The following is a 16186-nucleotide window of genomic DNA, read 5'->3' as shown; positions in this document are numbered from 1 at the left end:
TGCAATTTATTTGTAAATGATTCATTAAATTAGAAATAAAAATAGTCACTTTTTTATTTTATTCCCCACCTTTCCGGATAATCCTAGTTCCTATTTTTATTTCAAACACCCTCCTGGTCCTTCACACATTGCAGAGCAGCTGTAGTAAACCATGATGTAATTCAGGGACTTTGGTCCAGTTTCTGAAAGTGCAATGTGAAAATAAATAAAACCAAATGAGGGTGTTGAATTTTTTGACTGATCCCATTCCAGTCAAAGCAGATCCACATTTGTGGTTTAAATGGGTCCTTTAAGTGCAGATTGTCAAAGCCAAGCAGTAAAAGACAGTGGGAACATGGTGTTAAGTCTAAAGTTTGTTCTGAAGATAGAGGCTAAAATATGTCTTTGTTTATATTAAACTAATAAGGACAGTTTATTGCTATTTTTATGGCCTTTGACATAAGCAAGAGATCAAAATGAAAATGTTGGATCATATATTACATTCAGAATTGTTTTTGACCAATGCAACAGATTCTAGCAATAAACACTTTGCAAGGGTGGAAAACTCTATTTTATTACATTTTATTTCCTTTAAAATCCCAGTCCGATCATCTTTTGATCTATTTTTGAAGCATTCCCAGTGTTTTTTTTTAGTTATGATTATGCTGTTTTTAGCCAAAATTAAAAAAACAACTGTCGTTTCTAAAAACAGAGTTCCTGCAAAGCTGAGCTGAGCTGAGCTGAGCCAGATGTCAGCTCAGACGTGGAAAACAAAGATGTAGAGGGATCTTTTCGTCCCCAAGTGGATTCATCAGAATGGAGCGGAGCAGGAAACTTGTGGCTTGCCGTAGTAGGTTCTAAGCTTTTTCCATCTGCTCTTTTACCTCTGCTCCCAATTCACCGTGATTGAAATAGAGATACTCTGAATTTAGAGCTTACTTCCTAATAAATGTTCCCAATCATCAGAAAAATGCCACAAAACCATGTTAAAAACACCAAAAACAGAAAATTAATCGGAGTGGGTTCTTTAACATAAATGACTGCAACCATGCACACCTCCATTAGCCATAATAAAACAAATCTATCTAGTTTCTTTTATTATATAATGTTTATATATGAAAAACATTGTAGTGTTTCTTAGCTGTTTCTTTCACTGAGAACAGATTAAGCTGAGTCAGTGCCTTTTCTCTATTTCCATCCAGATGTTGACCTTCCCAATGAACATCAACATCATTCAAGTGTCGCTCCTCTCCTTCCTCCTTGTTCTTTCTGGCAGATATCTTCTAAACCGCTATTTTGGGGTTTTAAACTAAAAGATGGGTGCTGAGAAAGGAGGCTCCAACAAATTCCATGTTGCTCTCCTTTCATGAACTCTGTTCAGTTTCATAACTGTGCTGCCTGTGTCAAATATACATCTTCTTGCTTCCTGTCAGTGAGAGCCTCTCAGGCCTGTGGTCACTGTGTTCATCCAGTGGCTTGCAGGCTCCACCATTTACTGTCATCTTCCAGAGCGAATGAGGTGTTGGTTTTTTTCCACACACCAAATTCAAACACATGTAAACACACAAATGTACATTTATTTACAGGCTGTTTGTCTGTTTCCTCCTGTCTTTCGCATACGCATGGGAAGTACAAACGCCTTCCCCATCCATCCAGTGGAGCCAGTATATCTCCTCCCTCTTTTTTTTTTTCATTTTTCCACCTCTGCTTTATCCTCCCTCACTTCCAGCTGTGTTATACAGCAAAGAAATATAAGTAGCACCAGGCCAGCTATAAATATGTCTGCCCACCCAAGACTGTTAGGATTATTATTTTTCTTATAATCACTGTGGTCATTCTATAAACCGAACAGATTATTATCTGGTTTTGTTCCCTGGTGTTGGTCTCTATTAATATTTTCTTGCTAAATTTCTGAACAAAATTTAGCCAATGTTATAAAGACAGCTGGTAAATATAAAATATTATCCAATTGCTTAAATAATTTTAAAAAGTAGGTAATGATAATGAATTAGACTAAAAATCAAAGTGAAACATGGGTAAACACTTGTTGAAGGTTAGAAGGATTGTTACAGGGTCTATACAATGCAGAATCTACTTTTTTGAGCTTTTAAGTGCATTGTCGTGTTCATTCCTCTCAAAAAAACAACAACCCCAAAGTGCTATTTTGATCCATTCATGCATTTCTGAGTATTCTCTAAAACCCTGCGCTCTGAGCACCAGCCCCTCCCAATCCACAAAAACAAGTGGGTTCTAAAATTGTGACCTAGATAAGTGAAGAACAGCCCCTTCCAGGAATAGTCTGCTCTGCCAGTACCATGCTAACACACACACCAACTTTCTCCGTGGAACTAGTGGTGATCAGCAAAAATACTTTCCTTTTAGATACACAATTTGCACATCCATCTTTGCAAAAGTTTGGAAGTTGGTTGTTTTTGTGGGCGAAACACAGACTCACTGCCAATGCCCACTTTAGGTTGGGATCATGAAATGGGCGACACCCACACACAGCGAAAGGCGGTGCCTCAGAGATCGAGTCATTTTACTTCCGGGTTGGAAAATTTGCTGTGAAAATAGCTAATAATAATAATAAAAAAATTGTTCTTTCATTTTGCCAAAGGTAATATATTATTATATATATGAATATAGTTTACTCTCAAAGGCTTAAGAAAAGCCCTTTACAGCCCCACTCCAATCATCTTTTGATCAATTCTGAAAACGTTCCCAGAGGTCTTTTAGTTATTATTGTGTTGTTTTTAGCCAAAATGGAAAAACCTGTCCTGTTTTCTAGAAGAGCAGAGCAACAGTAGTTCATTAGAAATTTGTATCTGAGTTGTAGGCGGTACTGTTGGTGGGAAGTAAGCCCACCCTGCCTCCTGACATCCATCTGTTTACATTCTCTATTGGTAGCTTACAGCACTTCACAATCCCAACCTAACATTACGGATACCATAAACATATTGAGCAATATTGGAGCTATCGAGCTGTACAGTTTTGAATCTGCAAGTGGATGTAGCGGAGCAGGGAGCTTTCTGCCGACCAATTGTAGCTTCTACGTCACCGCAACAAACCTTTTCCAACTGCATTTTTTGTCTGCTCCTGATTCACAATGATTTTAATAAAGAAATATGCAGGAATGCAATTCTCATCTTAATTTTCTTTATACGTCTCCTCCATCATGAGAAAAATCCCACAAGAACGTGTTAAAAACACCCAAAACACAATTTTCCTCGGAGTGGGTCTTTAAGTTCAGAATGACAAGGCTCTCTTGGTTTTTCTTGAAAATGGGTGTTGGGCTCCTACTTGTTTATAGATGGAGCATTTCTGCGTTGGACTGCAGCTGGAAACCAGCTGTGTGAATCAACCTTCCTCATCTGCTTTATTCATCTGTCCCCTGTTTCTTCCCCCCTCCGTTCCTCCCTCATGTTTCCTCTGCTTCTCTTTCTTCAAAGGTTCAGAAAAAAACACTTGTGGCTGGCATTTTACATTCTGCAGAAAGGCTGAAATTACGCTAAAGCAGTAAAAGAACTGGAGAAAAGGAATGATTTTGATCCTTGGTAGACAGAAAAAAGGGTGTGTGTGTTGGGGGAAGGTAGAGAGTCTGGAGGTATGGAGGGGGGAGGGAGGAGATGAGCGGGGTACAGGAAACCACAGGTATGCAGAGGATGGCGGGTGGGTGGCCTGGAGGGACGATAGGGAAAAAGTTGGGTCATGAAAAAGCAAAGAAACAGTTCGTTAGGCTGAAGACCGAACTTGAGGGAAACTGATTTACGCATGGAAGCAGAACATCTTCACGGAGATGTTGGTTGAGATCCCCGAACTGACAAAAAAAAAAACCCACTCCATTTGAAAAAAGTGAAGCAGCTCAACGACCGGCAGTACAACACAGAGCTTGTTGAGGCAAATGAAAACAAGTAGAGGTGAACTGCTCATAATCCTAAGGCAAACACTATCAAGTTACTTACTGATGAAGCAAACAGTGATTAAACAGTAATCATGGCTGTGCAGCTAAGGCGCTAAATGGTACTTCATGTTATTTCTTTATTAGTGTGTTGGGCCGGAATCGCTTTGCTTACTCGTCATATTTATATTAGAGTTTGCGTATAAGCCTGCATGCTACTCCTAGCATAAATATATGCTTTCAGGTTGCCTAAACATTGTAAGCTTCAGCAAAACCCCAAGGCTTGGTTTGCTTCCATTGAGAAGATTTCACATCCTGTTCTTCAGAGCCCCAATCTGTCATCAGTGTCTCTTTCTGTGTTGCAAAAACGGATCAGCTTTTAGTTCTTTTCTATTCTGATGATCTGAGAGCTCCGGCAATGAGACATCACCTTTCCTCAGATCACACCTTAGGGTGCGAATGCACACAGGAGAGTTGAACATGGGATTACTGTGTTGACTACATTGGACAACAGTGCTCCACTAGAAAACACTTTCAAGGATTTTTCTATCAGAAAAAAAACACGTTTTATTCTTCAATGCTAAAGTGTTCAGTTATGTTCACACCACTCTTGCGTGTTTAAGCGACCACTTCCAAAGAAAAGGCTATGTAAACACGCTTAAATGTGCATTTCGTACTTTTGCGTTTTCGCATGCTACGCACATTTTTAAGACCGTACAAAGCGCATGGCCATTAAATGCACATTGCAAGTTAAACCAGTCGAACTATGACCAATCAGGGACTTGGATTTGGCAGTGACGTATGGATGGTGTCCCTTATGTTTAGTAGAAGTGCCAACCATTGGAAAATTGATCACAGAGGAAGAATTAATAATTGCCTTTTGTGCGCAGCCAGAATTATATGACACCAAGTCTTTCATATATCGGAACAGCTGTAAAAGAAAAAACCTAGAACAAGATTCACAAGATTTGTACTGCTATGACATTTCGCAGTAGAAAAAGAAAAAGAAGCCCCTCCCTACTTGTCCAATGTGAACACCATATGCCGCACATGCATTCAAGAATGTTCATGAATGTGTGTCACATTCCTGGTGTGAATGTACACTTTATTACCAAAAATATTAGTTCGCCCATCCAAATGATCAGAATCAGGTGTTCTAATCCCTTCGCCTGGCCACAGGTGTGTAAAGTCAAGCACTCAGGGATGCAGACTGTTTTTACAAACATTTGTGAAAGAATGGGCTGCTCTTTGGCCTCCTGTGCTACAAATCCAGTTGTGAAATTACCTCACTCCTAAATATTCTATGGTCAACTGTCAGCTCTATCATAACAAAATGGAAGAGTTTGGGAACAATGGTAAGTCAGCCACCAAGTGGCAGATCACGTAAACTGATGGAGAGGGGTCAGCAGATGCTAAAGCGCATAGTGCAAAGAGGTCGCCGACTTTCTGCACGGTCAATTGCTACAGAGTTTCAAACGTTCATGTGAGCCCAAGTATTGCTTTACCTGTGCGCCTCTGCTGCTCCGTCATGAAAATGACATAACGTTTAGCAATCAACCTGAGATCTATGCAATGACCGAGTCCACTGATCTGTTTTCCGGCCTGCATCTACCACTGGGTAGGGCTGCACGATATGAAGAAAACTCGCGATATACGATATCAGTGATTAATATTGCGATAACGATATAATTTGCGGTGTATAAACAATTAGCAAAAAAAACAAAAATATTATTCCCATTCCATTACAACAGCTTAAAAATTATACTACAAATGACCCTTGTTGACGCAGGAGGCGAACATACAACATAATAGGGCGCCATCCGATTAGTAAACAACGTGAAGGGGTCCATCTGATTGGTCAAATGCAGAAAGGGATTCTTTCGATCCATTAAACACTCCAAGCTGCCATAAGATTGTTTGGCCACATCTAAGGTAACCATTTATTGCAAATTTGCTGTCTTTTGCGATATGCATATTGCACAGCTTGATGTTGCGATAACGATAAATTTGCGGTATTATGTGCAGGCCTACCACTGGGTTTACTCAATCATGTCCAAGTACAGAATGAGGCAATCGAATGAACTCCAGTAACATAGTGACTAGTGTGAAGAGGCACTTAATAAAAAAAAAGACCAAATAATGAAAGTTACGGAAGCCACAACAAGAAAATAGAAGACCACAAAAGCGGTTTTCATGCAAATAAGAGAAAATAGACAAAAACCTCACACATGATTGTTAGGGGAACATTTTTCATTCATTTTAAGCCTAGCCTATATTGTAGCTGCTGTTGCTGTGTTTGTCACATGAAAAATGTTCATAATTAAAAAGAAAACTGCTGAATTCACCACTTAGAAGAACTTCCAATATGAGGTTAGCTTCTAGTGTGGGTTTCTGTATGGGTGATGCAATTGTATTTTTTACCATGGTCCATGTTTATTACATAGAGCTATGGCAATTTATAATTACTAACCAATTTTACAGTTTTCACACTGTTGTTTGCAGTTATCCTGCACGTATTTAAAAAAAAAACACCCCTCCAAGATTTACATTGTATTCCATCACTGTATTTAGTGAAGTGATTTCAGTTAATATAACAGAAGGGGTGTTACAGTGCAATAACAGTTTTTTTTCCTTCCAAATTTTGTGTCGTTTAATTCCAGATTTATAACATTTCCCAATCTTTGGCAATATCAACATTATATTTAAAATACATTTTAACCCTTTGCTATATAACCTAATGGGTATATAAATATTTTGCATGTCACTCTAGATTACACACTATTTTACCATGAAGTCCCTTCAGACGAAATCTCTTTTTCTTGAGACTTGTAATTAAGCTCAAGTTGCATTCAGCAAGGATGAACCCTACACTGTCTATGAAGGTGAAAAAGAAAATGCATAAAATGTATTAAAATGCATTAGGCCTGCACAATAAATCGCAAATTTATTGTTATCGCGATATCAAGCTGTGCAATGCGCACATCGCAAAAATTGGCAAAAATTATGATAAAATGTTACCTTAAATGTGCTAAAACAATCGTGTGGCAGCTTGAAGTATTTAACAAATGAAATTAATCTGTTTATGCATTTGACCAATTGGATGGAGCCCTTTTATGTTAGATGCCGGCCTCCTATGCAGACTAGGGTCGTTTGGAGTGTAATTTAAGTTCTGTTGACTCTTATTTAAATTAAACTGTCGCAGTGAAATATAAAAGATGTTTTTGGTTGTTTTCCTATTTGTTCATGTATCTCAAGTAATATTGCAATAGCGATCACTAATATCATAAAAGCGAGTTTTCCTCATATCGTGCAGTCCTTAAGTGCTTAAAATTTTTAGTCTAGTTTAAATAACCAACGACTATAACTGATGTTCATTTAAAATGAAATTCATCCACACAGAAAGACAAAGCTGGGATACAAACCAGAGCTATTTCACTTTTTAAAGTGTTCCCCTTCAAAAGAGAAAAAAAAAAAATCACAGCTTTGCATTTGATAGGACTTAATGCCTTTTGACTCAGACTCAAATTTTATTTTATAAGTAGATATGACATTAATCCTCCTCATAGCCAGTCAGGGAGTACGGCTTATTGTACATTACAGTGATGTCTCCAGTGCCTTTTAGTGGTCACACCATCGGCCCCCATCACATTACAGCAGCTGTGAGGAATTCAGAGTCTGGGTAAAGGGGGTAAAAACCACTGAGGAGGGTGAATGAGGAGGAAGGCAGGAAAAGAGGACGGTCTAAGGGGTGGGGGTTACAAAAACAAAGCCACGACTTTAAAACAAAGTTTACCACTAAAGGAAAACAACGGGACCAGAAAAAAAGTAGTGTTAGAGGAGAGAAAGAAAGAGGAGAGTAAAAAAAGAGAGAAGAAAAGGAGGTAAAATCTGAGCTGGGGTTGGCTGAAGAATCCAAGCCCCACCTTCTTTCTCCCCCTCCCACGCTTGCGCCGACTCCAGCCTTAACACAACAGAATCCCCCACAAGCCCGGCCACATCAGGAACGGCTGGCTACATTATAGCTGCCATTATCGTCTCTCAAGTCATAACAGCCAGAGAACACCCACCTCGACTGCTGCTGCGCCAGGAGGGGGAGGGACGAAGACGGAGGAATGAGCAGAGTGGAAATGAGGGAGAAGGGTGGAGGCAGAAGAAAGGGAGCCAGAGATATCTGGAGATACAGAGCAGTGGAAAAGGAGGAAGATGACAGCAAAGAGAGGCGTTGAGGGTGAAGGAGAATAACAAGAACCAAACATTTTACGAGTGGTGTTTACACTCACAGCAGCAAGCCCCAAAGATGTTTTAGGTTGACTGTTTGGTGTGCAGTCCAACTGATAGACTGCTGGAAACACGCACACTCAAGTAACAGCATTCTCATCTGAGATTAAAGGAGAAATGAGGTTAAGAGGAAAGGGGATGTCATTACATGCTGCTTTTCAAACCGGCTGAGGAGGCAGGAGTGGGGGGCATGAGAGAGCCCCAGTTTAGAATTACACCCCAGAGAAGAGGAGTGGAGAAGTTGAGTGGAGCGGTGCAGGATCCGACCTTTTGTCTGCCATGACCAGTGACCTGTGGAAATGTCTGTCTTCCATGGAGACTTCTTCATAAGAGGAAGGCACTTTATGGGATTTTTACAAATAGCCAAACTTGGGCAAACTTAAACAATGTTTGTCTTTGTGCACCACAAACTTGAGAACCAAGTTAGGTAGGAAAAAGAAAATACTTGAGGACACCTGTGCAAAAATTGGATGGTTTAGTTTAGCTTAAGCTATCCCACACAATATATGATGGTTATGAGTAGCTTTTCTTCCGAAAATGAGTTATTTAAAGATACACTCAGATAAAAATTGTGTTTTTGGTATTTTTGTGATATTTTTATGATGATTGAGGACATATAAAGAAAATTAGATGATGGGATGGGGGTAAAAGCTGACTCAGCGAAAACAGTCCTGTCCACAACTCCGGTGAATTTCTAATGAACTACTTCCGTTCTGCAGAAACCATGTCCAGTTTTTTTGTTTATTGGCTAAAAATAGCATAATTATAATTAAAAGACCACTGGGAATGCTTCTCAAATAGATCAAAGATGATTGTGTGGGACTTCAATTGGTTAAACTTTGTTTTACCATTCAGTAAATAACTGTAACTTAAATGTGTTGCTATTAATAAAACAATCTGTCATAATAGAGTTAATATTAGTGCAGATTCCTGACTAAATATCCTACATTTGAAATATCTCTGTTAAGATGTCTATTCCTTTTGATGGCCTTTATTTTTTCTTGCTTTGATTCCTTGAAATATACTAATTTCAGTTAAAGACTCACTCTGATCATCATTTGATCTATTTTTAAAGTGTTCCCAGCAGTCTTTAAATAAGGAATACGCAGCTTTTAACCTAAACCAAAAAACAAATGTCATTTTCTAGGAAGTTTTTTCGGAAATTTGCCTCCAAATTGTGGACGGGACTTGGGGTGCTGATTAAGACTGCCCGCTTTCCATCCTCCAACTGTTTACTTGTTCTCCTGCCATTTTACAGCAAATCAAAACCCCAACCTAACATACTCAGTGCAACAAAAAAGGTGAGCAGTATCGGAGCTATCCAGCCGTACACTTAAGAGCTAGATAGCAGCTCAGACAGGGGAAACAAAAACGAACATGGATCTAGTTGTCTGCATCAAAATGAAGTGTAGCAGGGAGCTTGTGGTGGTAGCTTGTACATCACACTTACAAGCTTTTTGCAATGACATTTTTGTGTCTGCTCCTGATTCACAGCAATCTGAATAAAGAAATACACAAAAATGCAATTTTAAGCTTAACTTTGTTTTTTATAAATGTCCTCCATCATCAGAATAATGCCACAAGAACATGTTAAAAAACACCAAAAACACTATTTTAACCCTTGTGCTATCTTAGATGACCCCACCCTTACTTTGACGTGTTATTCCTACCATGACAAAGGTGGATAAAGGTGGAAAGATTTCATGTAATCCACGGACACCAGTGAAGATCACAAATCATTGAAGAAAAAGGTTCAGCACACTGTCTAGTGGGTCTAGATGACCCAACTCCAAATGGTAAAGTGCCTAGGATAGCACAAGGGTTAATCAGAGTGGGTCTTTTCCTAATGGACCAAATACGACTGCTGTGATCCTCACTGTCACACCTCAACATGTTCTTATGGTGGACTTAGTTTAATGATGCAGGGAATGTCAACAGATTTTACATTTTTGTTTGTGGCCAGACATTTTACTTAGTTTCAATAGGAGCTCATTTTAAGGCAGTGTTGTGCTATTGTAGTACCTTGCAAAAAGGGAAAAAAATCATAAGGAAAAAAAAGAGAATACCACACACTGGTTAACTTAGCACCTAGACATGTTCCAACTTTTTAGTGATTAGAGTTCAGGTCAGCTTTGCAACTGCAACTATCAGAAGAAAAAGAAAGGGAGACCAAACAGCCAACTCTAATCACATCCAAGAGGGTTTCTGATTCATATTATTCAATCCCTCTCATGGGTTGTTTTTAAAATATTCTGACTTTCTCTTTCTCTTTTTTTTGTGTTTACTTTTTTTTCCTTTTTGTTTTGTTCAGTATTGTAGTGTGGAAGCATTAGTCTATGCTACAATCAATGCTTCAAATAACCAGTAAATAAAGTATTCTGAGTGTAGATCCTGTACAAAAACTAGCTTCTTTAAAGTGTATAAAAATGAAAAGTGCATCCAGATCGATTTTGATTTGATATTGCAACATTTTTCACCATAATACTATTTTTGTCCCTTTCTTTTGTCCCTGGTTTGTGTGTCCGTCAGCTGTTTGCATGCAGGGCTGTTCGGCATGTTTCAGCACAGCAGCAAACCTGAGTGTTTGAACTGGGAGGTTTTGGGTAAAGGGGGTGGCTGGACATTCTGTCCTCATCCTCAGCCCATCTAGCCATGCCACAGCCCAGCAGTTTTGTTTGGTCAGCAGTTTGATTCATGGCCTTGGGGTTTTTAATATGCTGCTACCCCATCTCTCTCAAACCCAGCACCGCAAAATTACACCAGGGAGCAATCTTTCTCGTAGTTTCTCACAAAAAAAACTGACCTTGAAAAGCACAACCCCAGACACCTGTGTCAGCACTGTGCACAAAATCATCCATCTATGTGCTTTGGAACAAAAATCTATATATTCATGTGTAGAGTTTATGTATGCATGGAGTACTTTTTATCGTTTTCTGCAATGCGTGACTGAAAAAATCCTTGCTTATAGTTTACAGTGTCTCAAGCTTTTGTTGAGCAGTCAGATTTTTGTGGTTATGAACACAGTTGCATCAGTAAATCTGTAAATACATGAACATGTGAAAAACATTCCTGCAATCTTTCAACACAACAACATATAAAACAATGACACAAGCCAGTTTTACACATACAAGAAGTGACAATAACAATTTTCAAAATGTGAAAGAAATTCTAGCATCATACATATTTTAAAATCCACTGATTTATATTTACAGGTGAGTTCATATATTATTTAAGTTTGTTTTTACCATGTCGACACACACTTGCCACTGCAAATACACTTGTCAGCCTCTATACCCACCTGCTACAGAGCTTACTGAGTAAAATGGCTCCCAGTGACAGGCTTGCACGCATGTTTCTTGTGTTTGTTAGCTACTGGATCATTATGGTACCTCCCATCAAGTCTGACAGGTGTGACAGCTAATGTGTGACTATGTGTGTGTGTATATCAGTCTACCTCAGCCCCCCCTTTCTTGGTATTTATTAGTTTTGGACAGCTGAAGGACTCGGCAAAATCTCTATTTAGCACTTCCACCCAATTATCGTACACATACCCAAGGGCCGCTCTGAATATATGCCATCAGTCCCAGACCGCCCACATAATTTAGTCACTTGCAGACCTCTGTACCAAATCCCCCCCTTGGTGGCTTGTGGGCTTAAATAGGTCCCTGCTGCCCTTTTAACACTTGTGCTACCACATAACAGGCCTAGCAACCTGTCGCACTGAAACCAAAGAGCTTTCATGTCCAGCAGACAGGAGCTTTCCCAGTTTAGCTTGTCCCATTTCAGCAAAGAAGCATTTAGAGTTCACAAACACAATTAGAAAATGGATCAGAAATGTGTGTTTAATCCACACAAGGGGCTGCTAACTTTTCGAAAGCTTTTAAACTCATATGAATGCACTTTTTTCTAAACTATGTTGATGAAAAATAAACTGATTTGTTTGTTTGGTTTTACCTATCTGCCCTTTGCAAAAAGTAGTATACCCGAAGTTTATTTTGTCAAGTATACATGAGTATAAGTACAGCAAATCTGCTATAGACCATGTGTGTAGTGCAAGAAGTATACTAACTGAATAGTTCATTAGATTAAATTGGAACATTTAAGGTTTACATATGTTTATAGTATATAAAATGTGAGCTTCAAATATTGCCTCACTTTTAATATAGATTAAATGTACCTGTAGTATTCTAAAATAGACTACTTTTTGCTTAGGTTGGTTTTAAAGACCCACTCCCATAAAAAATGTGTTTTTGTTTAATTTTAATATGTTTTGTGGCATTTTTCTGATAATGGAGGAAATATATCAAGGAAATTAAATTCAAAATTGCATTTATGAGTAATTCTTTATTCAAATCGTTAATTTTTCAGTTAATCTTGTTCAATGTTTATGTTGACATTGTTCAGTGTCAATGTTTATGCTGATGTTTTATGTTTGTGTGTTTAACATAACCGAATTGAATGTCTCTAAAAAAAACAAAAATCAAAAAAAAAAATCAGGAGCAGATGACTAAAAAACGCTGTTGAAAAAGATTGTTGCGATGTAGAAACTACAATCAGCAGGCCACAAGCTCCTTGCTCCGCTCCATTCTGATGCATCCATTTGCAGACAAATAGATCCATGTACATCTTTGTTTTCCTCGTCTGGCTAAAAACTGTACAGATGGATAGCTCCAGTTTTGATTGCCATCTTTGTTGAACCAGCATGTTAGGTTGGTATGTGAGGGGCTGTAAATTTGTGGGGGCAGACTTTCTCCCGCCCACAACTCAGAGGTGAATTTCTAAAGAACTACTGCCGCTATGTCCTAGAAAACAACACAAGCTTTTAGATTTTGACTAAAACGGCATCACCATAACTAAAATACCACTTGGAACGCTTTTACAAAAGATCAAAAGACTTTAATTTATTCATGCATGTTCGCCAACAGACCGAAGCACATTAATAGGCCAATTCAGACTAAAATCGCTAAAAATCACAGAATTTTCACATAAATATACCAAATAAAAATATTACAAAACAAGATGATGAGATCGGGACTTTAATTAATTTTCTAAACATGTAGCAACCTGCAGCTCTAACTTTCAAAACACTGTCTAATATGGTTGGATGTCATGGGTAGGTGCTTGTTTCCAGGATCTCTCAGTCAGAATGAACTTACATATAGTCCTGCTGAAAGATATACTCTCAATATAGGAGACTACCGCTTTCCTTTAGTTGGGTTGCTAGCATCCCTTGACTTTTGTCCTTTAGGCTTTGAGGCAAAAATGTTGAACTTCCTTTTGGGGGGATTGTGGCAGTCAGACCCTCCAAATAGACAAATTTTTCAACATTCCCTATCTTCTTAGTTGCTTCTCCAAAAAAATGAAGGCTTTGAGCTAACACTTTGATATAAGTATGACTCAAGTTTTCCAAAAGCTTATTTTGTCCTTAAACTGTTTTCTCTTGGTTTGGTTTGGTCTGTTATTAACAACCTACGGCTTGCTTTTTTTCTCCATCCACAATTGTTTGTGTTTATTCGGCTTTTTTTATGGCAGTTTAGCTTTATTTGGTTGGGCAGGGTTTGTTTGATTTTCTTGCCTTCACCTCAGACTTGTTCTTGCATTTCTGTGCCAGGTCCAGGCTGTAAGGGGAGCAGTAGGTCTCGGAGCTCCAATGCCAGTGGACATGCAGCCACACCAAGGGCTGTATTACTATGAGACGTCACCCAACCAACCCTCCAGAGGGTAAGACAGCAGCCAGCATGTCCTCTGCACTGTTTCATACTTCAAACAACAGCAGAAATCAATTTAAAAGCTCTTGCTGCACAAAACTGGTCTGAAGATGTGACACTATTTTTTTGGAATACATCATTTGATATTTATCATCAATGTGTACACTGTACATAACAAGATAATTAATTAATTCCTTGTTTTAGACATCTAACATGTTAAAATATCTGCCTTATTGTCAACATTGGTATGTGCTTATACCATCAATACTACAAAAACTGAATCTTAAGAAAGTAAAAAGACTGTTTCAAAATTGTCTTATTTTCTGTCTGGCAAGAACAATAATCTTATTAAGAGGGTTTTTCAAAAGCAAAAAAAAAAATCTTTGTTTGAGAAAACATGTCTTAGTGACTACTAGAATTTCATAAAATAATAATTCTTTGTTAGACCATTTTTCAAACCTCGTTGGCAGAATTTTTTTGCTATTTGAAGAATTGTTTTTAAATTTTAAGAACTTTTGATTTTTTTTCTCATTTTGCAGTGTACATGGCAGTCTTTGACATTTGTCTTCACCTGTCATTGCACAACAGAGACATTTGATTCTTTAGTGCAGCTTTGTGATGTACCTGTGGTCTTTCTTAACCAACTATTGTTTGATTTGCTAAATTCTCTTTGACAGCTAGTTGCTGCCATGCTTTCATGCTACGCTCTGTGTCCCCCCTCCCCATTTCAGTTGCTCTTGACAACACACGTTTGCAGTTGGGCCACCAATTAGCTCTCCCTGTCCGATTGAAATCGGATTCAAAACTGGCAAAAAGTTCCAGAGTAATGAGCATCTATGATCGACAGTGACACTTCTGCAGATTTGCTCATCGACACACAATGGCAGATTGAGTCAGGCTGCAAGGTTCTGATCTTGTTCATACTGTTTCCAGAAACATTACAGAGGCAGTTTACATCAAGCTGAAGCATCTAGTTGAGAATATTTTTAGCGAGGCTATCGTCGTTTTTTGATACAAAAGCTAAAGTTTTCTTTAAGGCTCAAAGATGTTTGTCTTGTGTTCTCTTGATCACCACCATCCAACTGTAAAGCTACGGACCTAGCGGGTATAAGATGCTAGCTCAAGAATGCGCGTTCTTGAAAGTGCATTTAGCCCATGGTGTTCTCACTGGACAAGCAGGGAGGGGCTTCTTCATTTTCTACTGTTTACTAGTGCATGTCCGCCGCCAACAGTCGGAAGAGGCTTGATGCAAAACGTTGAAGTGGGGCAAATCTTGTTCCAGACTTTTTCTTTTACAGATTCCGATATATGAAAGACTTGTAGAATTTCAACCGGACACAAAACACAATTATTAATTTCTCCTCCAGGATCAATTTTCAAATGGTTGGCACTTCCGTGAATTAAAGGTGAATTAACTTTGGATGCACGCTTTGTACGTAGAGCCCAAAAATGATCATAGAATCTTAAGTAGCTGTGCACAACGAGAATTTTTTACACGTTGTGGTTGAGGGCAGTGTGAACGTATAGCTTCAGAGTTGTTAAACATGAACTCAGAGATCAGAAAAAGACTTTTAGAAGACTCAGCAAAAAAAGCACTTACCAAAACCTTCTCGTTTCCTCTTTAATCTTTTCCATTGCACTTTCTTAGAAATATTTAGATGCAAGCTGGAAGTTTTGTTTAAAGTTTTGGGATAGTTGTTTTTTTTTCTTATATCCTAGCTTTTTACAGTTCACTAGATCTAAAAGCTTGGTTTCCCTTACTGACGTAGCCTGTAACCATATACAGACAGGTGTTAGTCATTTGTTAGAATGTCTCTAATTAGACACTGATTGACTTCAGTCAGTTGTTGAAGTAGAAGAAAGCAGAAGTTTGGAAAAAAGCCAAAATACATTTCAAAGAGTATTTTCAATCAAAGTTTTTTTGTAAAGTTGGAGAACACAATTCTTATTTTTGCGTTTGCCATTATATACTAAAAGAGATGTAAAACAAACATGAACCCGGTTTGCCTATTAGTGCAAACCACTTTGCTCCAGAATGACCTTAATTTAGCATCTATATAAAAGCAAAAACATGATTGAATGTTTTTTTCATAGCTTGAAATATTGTAAATGTAGGTGTTAAGAAACGACCTGTTCTGAAAACTTCAAATGATCATTTTTCACATTTGCTTCCTCCTCTAACAAAAGGCTTTGATTCGAATAATTTCTTACTTCATTCAATTGTGTTGTAGTTTGACTCTGATCTGTCAAAAACTATTGAAATGATGGAGATCTGACTCCTTTGTTGCATCTTTGTTCGAACAAAGAAAAAAAATCTGAGACA

The 16186-nt window shown here is 38.3% G+C and overlaps 1 protein-coding gene and 1 long non-coding RNA gene across 4 annotated transcripts in view; one reads left to right on the top strand and one right to left on the bottom strand.

Moving 5' to 3' along the window:
* LOC110015113 (uncharacterized) overlaps positions 1–15602 on the bottom strand; it is a 31386-nt gene extending 15784 nt beyond the window's left edge. Inside the window, exon 1 of the long non-coding RNA XR_002290198.3 lies at positions 15464–15602. This is a non-coding gene — a long non-coding RNA (uncharacterized LOC110015113). The remainder of the gene's footprint in view (positions 1–15463) is intronic.
* gli1 (GLI family zinc finger 1) overlaps positions 1–16186 on the top strand; it is a 59644-nt gene that overhangs the window by 27834 nt on the left and 15624 nt on the right. For all 3 annotated transcript variants that reach the window (XM_004068688.5, XM_078947106.1, XM_078947107.1), the window contains one exon: positions 13767–13876. In XM_004068688.5, the coding sequence (XP_004068736.1) occupies positions 13806–13876 (71 nt within the window). In that variant the 5' untranslated portion in view covers positions 13767–13805. The remainder of the gene's footprint in view (positions 1–13766; positions 13877–16186) is intronic.

This window comes from Oryzias latipes, chromosome 5 (assembly GCF_053564925.1).
Source record: "Oryzias latipes strain Hd-rR chromosome 5, Olatipes_Hd-rR_3.1".
Classification (NCBI taxonomy): domain Eukaryota; kingdom Metazoa; phylum Chordata; class Actinopteri; order Beloniformes; family Adrianichthyidae; genus Oryzias; species Oryzias latipes.
This window is presented reverse-complemented; position numbering and strand designations above follow the sequence as displayed.